Raw genomic sequence first — 10,306 nt, forward strand, 5'->3', positions numbered from 1 at the left:
ACTCACACAGCCCCCCCACACCCCCCCCCGTCCCCCCCCAAATCTCCCCAAACCCCCTCCCCCCCCCCCCCCCCCCCCCCCCTCCACCTGCATCTCCCCCACTTGGGGGGGGACACATGAGGTCAGAACCCCCCCCCCCCCCAACCACCCCATAGCCCCCCCCAAACCTTTTCTGCCCCACACCCTGCCCCACAGAAGCCCCTTAAGGGTCCCTGCCCCATAGAAGCCCCTTAGGGGTCCCTGCCCCACACCCTACCCCACAGAAGGGACCCAGGGGTCCCTGCCCCACACCCTGCCCCATAGAAGCCCCTTAGGGGTCCCTGCCCCACACCCTGCCCCACAGAAGAGCCCCCAGGGGTCCCTGCCCCACACCCTGCCCCATAGAAGGCCCCTTAAGGGTCCCTGCCCCACAACCTGCCCCACAGAAGAGCCCCCCCAGGGGTCCCTGCCCCACAGAAGAGCCCCCAGGGGTCCCTACCCCACACCCTGCCCCATAGAAGGCCCCCAGGGGTCCCTGCCCCACACCCTGCCCCATAGAAGGCCCCCAGGGGTCCCTGCCCCACAGAAGAGCCCCCCAGGGGTCCCTGCCCCATAGAAGAGCCCCCCAGGGGTCCCTGCCCCACAACCTGCCCCACAGAAGAGCCCCCAGGGGTCCCTACCCCACACCCTGCCCCATAGAAGGCCCCCAGGGGTCCCTGCCCCACACCCTGCCCCACAGAAGGGACCCAAGCATCCCTCTAAGGAAGGACCCAGGCATCCCCCAGGGAAGTCACCCAGGTACCCCCCAAAGGAAGGCCCCCAGGGCTCCCTGCCCCACACCCTGCCCCATAGAAGAGCCTCAGGGGTCCCTGCCCCACACCCTGCCCCATAGAAGGCCCCCAGGGGTCCCTGCCCCACAGAAGGGAGCCAAGCATCCCTCTAAGGAAGGACCCAGGCATCCTCCAGGGAAGTCACCCAGGTACCCCCCAAAGGAAGGCCCCCAGGGCTCCCTGCCCCACACCCTGCCCCATAGAAGAGCCCCAGGGGTCCCTGCCCCACACCCTGCCCCATAGAAGGCCCCCAGGGCTCCCTGCCCCACAGAAGGGAGCCAAGCATCCCTCTAAGGAAGGACCCAGGCATCCCCCAGGGAAGTCACCTAGGTACCCCCCAAAGGAAGGCCCCCAGGGGTCCCTGCCCCACACCCTGCCCATAGAAGAGCCTCAGGGGTCCCTGCCCCACACCCTGCCCCACAGAAGAGCCCCACCTTGCGCTTGCGGGCCACCAGGCTGGCGGCGGTGATGAGCTGGATGGCGTAACGCAGGGAGGTCTCCAGCCCGATGCGGGTCAGCACCGAGTAGGCGTCTTCCGTCATCTCCACGTCCTCCTCCTCGCACCTGGGGGGCGCCCCACGGGTTGGGGGGCACCCCACGGGTTGGGGGGCAGCCGGGGGGAAGGGGCACCGAGGGGTTGGGGAGCATCCCAAGGGGTTGGGGGGCACCCAGAAATCGGTGGGAGGCACCCACAAAGCACTCAGGGGGGTGTTGGACGTGGCTTCTCCCCACCACTTGGGGGTCGATGTGGGGCGGGGGGGCAGGGGGGGCATGGGGGGTCCGGGGGGGTCTGGGGGTGGGCAGAAATTGGGGGGAGGCCCAGAAATCGGGGGGGGAGGCACCCACAAAGCACTCAGGGGTGCGTTGAAGGTGGCTTCTCCCAACCCTTGGGGGTCGACGTGGGGCTGGGGGGGGGGGCAGGGGGGGCACTGGGGGGTTCAGGGGGGGTCTGGGGGTGGAGGGGGTGGGGGGGAGGGCCAGAAATCAGGGGGGGGGACACCCAGAAATCGGGGGGGGCACCCACAAAGCACTCAGGGGGGGTGTTGGACGTGGCTTCTCCCACCCCTTGGGGGTCGACGTGGGGCTGGGGGGGGGGGGCAGGGGGGGCACTGGGGGGGTCTGGGGGTGGAGGGGTGGGGGGGGAGGCCCAGAAATCAGGGGGGGGACACCCAGAAATCGGGGGGGCACCCACAAAGCACTCAGGGGGGTGTTGGACGTGGCTTCTCCCACCCCTTGGGGGTCAACGTGGGGCTGGGGGGGGGGCAGGGGGGGCACTGGGGGGGTCTGGGGGGGATTGGGGGTGTCTTTTTTTTTGGGGGGGGGGGTGTCCCACCTGATTTTGAGGATCTGCTTGGTCTCCTTGTCGCTGTAGGGGGAGGTGGAGATGATGAGGAGACGGTCGAGGAGATCGATGGGAAGCCCGTGGGGGCTTTGGTAGTTGGTTCCTCGAATCCTGAAAAGAGGGGGGGGGGTGTCAAAAAAGGGTTCCCCCCCCAGGAATGTTTCTCCCCCCCCCCTACCCCAAGCCCACCGGGTGATGCCGCGGTTGGTGGCCATGATGAGGACGGGGGCCATGTCGCTCTCCAGCGCCCGGTTGAGGAAGGAGAAACACTCGATGTCCAACATGTGAACCTCGTCGATGAATAAAACCTGGCGGGGGGGGGACGGACACACAAAAGGGGTGGGGGGTGGTTATGGGGGGTTTTAGAGTCACACACACACCCCCCCCTCAAAAAAAAAAAAAAAACTCACCCCGGGGATGACTTCGGCTTTGCCTTCCTCCCGCCACTCGGCAACTTTGGCGTTGATCTGCTCCCGCACCTCCATCTTGATCTCCCCCGTGTCGCCTGGCGGGGGGGGGCAAAACGGGGGGGGGAAGTCAGAAAGGCTCGGGGGGGGGGGGTCTGGGGGGGCTATGGGGGGTCGGGGGGGTGTATGGGGGGTTTTGAGGGGGTTGTGGGGGGGTCTAGGGGTGGTTATGGGAAGGGATCTGGGGGCTGGGGGGGTCATGGGGGGCCCTGGGGGGGGGTTAGGTGGGCTGGGAGGGGGGAGGGGGGGCTATGGGGGGGTCCAGGGATGGTTATGGGGAGGGATCTGGGGGCTGGGGGGGCCCTGGGGGGCCCTGGGGGGGGGTTAGGGGGGCTGGGAGGGGGTCGGGGGGGCTATGGGGGGGTCCAGGGATGGTTATGGGGAGGGATCTGGGGGCTGGGGGGGTCATGGGGGGCCCTGGGGGAGGGTTAGGTGGGCTGGGAGGGGGTCGGGGGGGGCTATGGGGGGAGTTAGGGGGGCTGGGAGGGGGTCAGGGGGGTCAGGAGGGGTTACGGGGGGTCTAGGGGTGGTTATGGGGAGGGATCTGGGGGCTGGGGGGGCCCTGGGGGACCCTGGGCGGGGGTTAGGTGGGCTGGGAGGGGGTCGGGGGGGCTATGGGGGGGTCTAGGGGTGGTTATGGGGAGGGATCTGGGGACTGGGGGGGCCCTGGGGGGGGGTTAGGGGGGCTGGGAGGGGATCAGGGGGGGCTATGGGGGGGTCTAGGGGTGGTTATGGGGAGGGATCTAGGGGCTGGAGGGGCCCTGGGGGGGCTATGGGGGGAGTTAGGGGGGCTGGGAAGGAGTCGGGGGGGGTATGGGGGGGGCCTAGGGGTGGTTATGGGGAGGATCTGGGGGCTGGGGGGGCACAGGTGGGGTCTGGGGGGGACTATGGGGGCTCGGGGGGGTAGAGTAGGGGCGGGGGGGCTATGGGTGTTTATGGGGGTTGGAAGAGGGTCTGGGGGGGCTATGGGGGGGGCTAGGGCAGCTGGGGGGTGGTATCTGGGGGTTATGGGGCAGGTATGGGGCAGATGTGGGGCAAAGAGATCTATCCTGGGCTGGATAAGGAGCAGTTTGGGGCTCCCAGGAGCAGTCGGGGGGGTAAAAAGGGCACTTATAGGGCAGCTATGGGGCAGGTGTGGGGCAGCTGTGGGGCAGGTGTGCGGCAGGTGTGGGGCAGAGAGATCTACCCAAGAGCACGATGAACCCCTGGGCTGGATACGAGACAGTTTGGGGCTCCCAGGAGCAGTCAGGGAGGTAAAAAGGGCACTTATGGGGCAGATGTGGGGCAGATGTGGGGCAGGTGTGGGACGGGGGATCTATCCAAGAGCACAATGAACTCCTGGGCTGGATAAGGGGCAGTTTGGGGCTCCCAGGAGCAGTTGGGGGGGCAAAAAGGGCACTTATAGGGCAGGTGTGGGGCAGCTATGGGGCAGGTGTGGGGCAGCTGTGGGGCAGCTGTGGGGCAGGTGTGGGACGGGGGATCTATCCAAGAGCACAATGAACTCCTGGGCTGGATAAGGGGCAGTTTGGGGCTCCCAGGAGCAGTCGGGGGGGGGTAAAAAGGGCACTTATGGGGCAGCTATGGGGCAGGTGTGGGGCAGGTGTGGGGCAGCCGTGAGACAGGGAGATCTACCCAAGAGCACGATGAACCCCTGGGCTGGATACGAGACAGTTTGGGGCTCCCAGGAGCAGTCGGGGGGGCAAAAAGGGCACTTATGGGGCAGGTGTGGGGCAGGTGTGGGGCAGGTGTGGGACGGGGGATCTATCCAAGAGCACAATGAACTCCTGGGCTGGATAAGGGGCAGTTTGGGGCTCCCAGGAGCAGTCGGGGGCGGTAAAAAGGGCACTTATAGGGCAGCTATGGGGCAGGTGTGGGGCAGCTGTGGGGCAGGTGTGGGGCAGCTATGGAGCAGGTGTGGGGCAGCTGTGGGGCAGCTGTGGGACGGGGGATCTATCCAAGAGCACAATGAACCCCTGGGCTGGATAAGGGGCAGTTTGGGGCTCCCAGGAGCAGTCGGGGGGGGTAAAAAGGGCACTTATGGGGCAGGTGTGGGGCAGGTGTGGGGCAGGTGTGGGGCAGGTGTGGGGCAGGCGTGGGGCAGGTGTGGGGCAGACCTGAGAAGAGAGCGAGGAAGCCCTGGGTGCGGCTGTTGATGACGTCGATCTCGTGGAGGGAAACGGTGTGAACCACCTCCTTCCGCTTCTGCAGCTCCCCGTCGGGGCACTGCACGAACTTCGTCTGGGGGGGGACACACAATTAAAACAAGGGGTTCAGGGGCACCCCCAAACCCCTCTCTTGCCCCACAAGTGCGCTCCCCCTGCCCCATAAGTGCCCCCTCCCTCCGAGTCCCACCTGTGGCCCCATAGCGTCGTAGTCCCGTGCCCGGGTGAAGGAGCGCCCCAGTTTGGAGATCTTCCCCGTGGCCTTGTCGATGGTGATGACGTCCCTGGCGAAGGGGGGGGGGGGGAAACCAGCCTTATTTTGGGGTGTCCCCCCCCCATTTTGGGGTGTCCCCTCCCTTTAGGGTGCCCCCACCCCTTTTAGGGTCCCCCCCACCCCGATTTTGGGGTCGTCCCCACCCTATTTTGCCACCCGCCTCCCCTTTTCTAGGCTCCCCCTGCTTCGTTTTGGGACCTAATTTTACCCTGGATCCCCCCCCCAGTTTTTGGGGTTCCCCCCACTTTTGGGGTCCCCCCCACCCCTTTAGGGTGCCCCCACCCCTTTAGGGTGCCCCCACCCCTTTTAGGGTCCCCCCCACCCCGATTTTGGGGTCCTCCCCACCCCATTTTGCTCCCCCCCCATCCTTTTCTGGGCTCCCCCTGCCCCATTTCAAGACCTAATTTCCTCTGCATCACCCCCATTTTTGGGGTGCCTCCCCCAAAATTTCGGGGTCCCCCCCATTTTTGGGGTCTCCCCCCAATTTCGGGGTCCCTCACCCTAATTTTGCCCCCCCCCCGGGGCTCTCCCTCCCCCATTTCAGGACCTCATTTTCGCCTGGATACCCCCTAGGTTTTGAGATTCCCCCCTCAGAATTTCACGGTCCCCCCAGATTTCGGGGTGTCCCCCCCCCCCCCCCAAGATTTGGGGGTGCCCCCCCCCCCCCCCGACTCACCCCGCCTGAACCTTCTCTTTCGTCAGGGACTCGATCATTTTGGTGCCCAAATCATAAATGGTCTCCATTTCCGTCGTCTTCAACGTCAGCTTCCCCACCTTCGTGCCCTGGGGGGTGGGTGGGGGGGACCCCAAGGGGTTTTTGGGGGGGCTCCAAGGTTTTGGGGGGGCCCGAGAGGTTTTGGGGTGAGGTCTAAGGGGGGGGCAAGGGGTTCTCGGGGAGGCCTGAGGGGTTTTGGGGAGCCCTGAGAGGGTTTTAGAGGGGGCCTGAGGGAGTCGAGGGGGGGGCTGAGGGTTTTTTGGGGGGCCCGAAAGGTTTTGGGGGGGTCTGAGGGGGGGGAAAGGGGTTTTGGGGGGGGGCCTGAGGGGGGGGAAAGGGCTTTTGGGGGGGGGGGCTGAGGGTGTTCTGGAGGGCCCTGAGGGGATCTGGGGGGGGGCCGAGAGATTTTGGGGTAGGTCTGAGGGGACAGGCCAAGGGGTTTTGGGGGGCGCCTGAGGGGGGGCCCCCCAAAAGGTTTTGGGGGGGGCCTGAGGGTTTGTGGGGGGGCCCTGAGGCATTATGGGAGACGGTAGGGGGGTTTTGGGGGGCCCTGAGGGGGTTTGAGGGCGGGTGGGGGGGTTGTGGGGCCCCAAGGGGTTTTGGGGGGGACCCGAGAGGTTTCTGGGGGGGGGTCTGAGAGGGGGGGGTTTGGGGTGTCCCAAGAGATTTTGGGGTGCTGGGGAGGATTTTTGGGGTGCTGGGGAGGATTTTTGGGTGTCCCGAGGGATTTTGGGGGTGCTGGAAGGGAATTGGGGCCCCAAGAGGTTTTGGGGGGGACCTGAGAGGTTTCGGTGGGAGGGGTCTGAGAGGGGGTTTTTGGGGTGTCCCAAGAGATTTTGGGGTGCTGGGGAGGATTTTTGGGGCGCTGGGGAGGATTTTAGGGTGTCCCGAGGGATTTTGGGGGTGCTGGAAGGGAATTGGGGCCCCAAGAGGTTTTGGGGGGGACCCGAGAGGTTTCGGGGGGAGGGGTCTGAGAGGGGGTTTTTGGGGTGTCCCAAGAGATTTTTAGGGTGCTGGGGGGGACATTTTTGGGGTGCTCCTCTCAGCACCTGATCAATTTGATAGATTTTTTTGGGTGCTGCGAAAGATTTCAACACAACCCGAAAGATTTTCGGGGCGCTGTGGAAGATTTTGGGCTGCTGGGGAAGGACTTGGGGGTGCCCCAAGGGATTTTTGGGGTGTCCTAAGGGATTTTAGGGTGCCAGGGGGGATGATTTTAGGGGTACCCCCCCCCCCGTTTTTCTTACCGTGCCCGTGGCCGGCCGATCGATCTGCACCTCCACCACCTCCCCTTCGATGATCTCCGTCTCCTCCCTGCAAGGAACGTGTCCCCCCCCAAATCCCCTTTAATAAATTCCTCCCCCCCCCCCCAGAAAAAAAAAAAAAAAACTCTAATAGGGGATGGGGAGGGGGGGGGCACCCCAAAAAAAGGTGTGGGGGGGCCGCTGACTTGATGCGGACGCCGATGGAGCGGCGGAAAGCCTGGGTGAGGGCCTCGGTGCGACTCATCTCCAGGGAGAAGATCTCGCTGCCGGCGATGGCGGTGAAGGGGGTGTCGGGCCCCAAAGCCTGCGCCATCCCTGGGAAGGGGGGGGGACACGGGGGACACACACATAAAACATTTTAGGATGGTAATAAAGTCATTAAAGTAGGTGACAAAATAGGGGGGGGGACACACACATAAAGGTTTCCAGACCCATAGCGATGGCGGTTTTGCCGGTGCCGGGTTGGCCGGCGATGAGGACGGCCCGACCGGCGATTTTGCCTTCTTTAATCATCTCCAAAATGACGCCGGCGGCGCGACGGGCGGCTAATTGACCCACCATCCCTTGGGATACCTGCGGGGGGATTAAAAAAGGGGGGGGGGGCATGTAAAGAGGGGGGGGGGCCCCTGTCTCTCCTTCCCCCCCCCCCCCCCCCCCTCCTTGTCTCCCCTCCGTCGCCATTACCTGACGGGGCTCCAGGGCGTCATCCAGGCCCAGGCCGCGGATGTGGGAGTGGGCACCTAAAATGGCGGACGGGGTGGGTGTGGGGGGGGGAAACGGGGGGAGGACCCCCCCCCCAAATTGAGGTGGGACCCTCCCCCCGCAAATAGAGGTGGGAATCCCCCCAAATTGAGGTGGGAATCCCCCCCAAAATGGAAGCCAGAAGCCCCCCAAAATGGGAAAGGGGAAGCCCTCAAATTGAAGTGGGACGCCCCACAAAATGGAAGATTTGGGGGGGGGTTGCACCCCTAAACAGAGGTGGGACCCCCCCCCAAATTGAAGTGGGACCCCCCCGAAATGGAAGTTTGGAAGGAGTACACCCCTAAACAAAGGGTGGGACCACCCCCAAATAGAGGTGGGGACCCCCCCCACAAATTGAAGTGGGACCCCCCAAAATGGAAGTTTGGGGGGGGTGCACCCCTAAACAGAGGTGGGACCCCCCCCCCAAATCGAACCAGGACCCCCCTGAAACGGAAGTTCGGGGAGGGGGGGGGTACATCCCTAAATAGAGGCGGGAATCCCTCCAAATTGAGGTGGGAATCCTCCCAAATGGAAGTTTGGAAGGAGTACACCCCTAAACAAAGGTGGGACCCCCCCCCAAATTGAAGTGGGACCCCCCCGAAATGGAAGTTTGGAAGGAGTACACCCTAAACAAAGGTGGGACCCCACCAAATAGAGGTGGGACCCACCACAAATAGAGGTGGGAATCCCCGAAATGGAGGTTGGGGGGGGTACACCCCTAAATAGAGGTGGGACCCCCACCCCAAATTGAAGTGGGACCCTCCAAATGGAAGTTTGGGGGGGGCACACCCCTAAATAGAGATGGGACCCCCCCAAATTGAGGTGGTGAATCCATTGAAATGAAATACGTTTACTTATATGTTATTTATAAATATATTTTTGTATATATTTATTTACTGTCTCTATTTAGGGTACACCCCTAAATAGAAGGTGGGACCCCTCCCAAAATGGAGGTGGGCCCCCCCCCAAGTGGGGGGGACAAGACACCCTTACATTGAGGTGGGACCCCCTCAAATCAAAGTGAGACACCCCCAAATGGAGTTGGGAATCCCCAAAGGAAGGTGGGACCCCCTTGAAATGGAGAGTTTGGGGGGGCTACACCCCTAAATTGCAGTAGGACCCCCCCCCAATTGAGATGGGAATCCCCAAAGAGAGGAGGGCCCCCCCCAAATTGAAGTGGGACCCCCCCCAAATTGACGTGGGAACCCCCCCAGAAAGCAGGTTTGGGGGGGTACACCCCTAAATTCAGGTGCCCCCCCCCAAAGGGAAATGGGACCCCCCACCAATGGACATGGGACCCCCACCAGAAAGCAAGTTTGAAGGGGTACACCCCTAAGTTGAGATGGGACCCCCCCAAAATGGAGATGGCAATCCTCAAAGGGAGGTGGGACCCCCTCAAAATGAAGAGTTTGGGGGGGTACACCCCTAAATTGAGGTGGGACCCCCTCCCAAAGTGTTGGCGATGGTGGGGACTCCCCTAAATGGGAGGGGGGGACACCCCCAAATTGGGGGGGAGCCCCCCGCTCGGTGCTCACCGATGCGCTCGATCCTGGTGACATCTCGCACCTCGGGCACCTTCGTGTCTTGGGGGGGGGGGGATGGGACACAATGAAGGGGGTTAACAGGGGGCCCCCCCCAAAAGTCCCCCCCCAGCCCCTACAACATTCTCAGAGTACCCAAACCATCAGAGCCCCCCGGACCCCCTAAATCCCCTCAGGGCCCCCCAAAATTCCCTCAGGAACCCCCAAGGTCCTCCCCATCCCTCAGATGTCTCTCCCTGCCCTGGATGCCCCCAAGTGTACCCCAGAACCCCCCCCAGCCCCTCACAACCCCCCTGGACCCCCCCAAATCCCCTCAGGGAACCCACAAAACCCCACGGATGCCCCAAATCCCCTCAGAAACCCCCGTCCTCCCCATCCCCTCAGAGCTCTGCCCGCCCCCCCCCCAAATCCCCCCAGGATGCCCTCATGACCCCCCCCGGACCCCCTAAATCCCCTTAGGGAACCCCCAGATCCCCTAAGGGCCCCCAAGTTCCCCTCAGAACCCCCACCCAGCTCCTCACGACCCCCCGGCCCCCCCCCATGTCCCCTCAGGAACCCCTCAAGTTCTCCCCATCCCCTCAGAGCTCCCCCCGCCCCCCCAAGTCCCCCAGGATCCCGCCAAGACCCCCCCAGCCCCTCACGAGCCCCCCGGACCCCCCTCCAAATTCTCTCACGACCCCCCCGGCCCTCCCCAAATCCCCTCAGGGAACCCCCAAACCACCCTGGACCCCCTAAATCCCCTCAGGCCCCCCAAGTTCCCCTCAGAACCCCCCCCCCCCCCCATTCCCTCTGAGCCCACCCGGACGCCCCGAGTCCCCCCCAGGATCCCCGCCCGGAACCCCCCCATCCCTCACGATCCCCCCGGGCCTCCACAAATCCTCTCAAAACCCCCCCGGACCCCCCCAGGCCCCCCCACCCCGACCCCGCACCGCCGTTGCCATGGCGCCGCTCTCCCCGCGCTGCCCTCGCGCTCCGGCGGAAGTGGCGCGG

At 64.4% G+C, this 10,306-nt stretch overlaps 1 protein-coding gene across 1 annotated transcript; it reads right to left on the reverse strand.

The window, feature by feature from the left end:
* Nucleotides 1-1,243: 1,243 nt before the first annotated feature.
* LOC141478422 (ruvB-like 2) lies at nt 1,244-10,289 on the reverse strand (the record flags this gene model as incomplete). The annotated part of the gene is made up of 13 exons (XM_074167506.1): nt 10,246-10,289; nt 9,311-9,358; nt 7,719-7,774; nt 7,466-7,607; nt 7,220-7,349; nt 7,017-7,083; nt 5,731-5,837; nt 4,971-5,064; nt 4,733-4,856; nt 2,562-2,656; nt 2,341-2,459; nt 2,143-2,262; nt 1,244-1,373 (listed from the first exon to the last, which is right to left on the reverse strand). Coding segments are annotated over exons 4-13 (1,116 nt in total), but the record flags the coding sequence as incomplete, so codon positions are not given.
* Nucleotides 10,290-10,306: the final 17 nt, after the last annotated feature.

This window comes from Numenius arquata, unplaced genomic scaffold, assembly GCF_964106895.1.
Source record: "Numenius arquata unplaced genomic scaffold, bNumArq3.hap1.1 HAP1_SCAFFOLD_1786, whole genome shotgun sequence".
NCBI lineage: Eukaryota > Metazoa > Chordata > Aves > Charadriiformes > Scolopacidae > Numenius > Numenius arquata.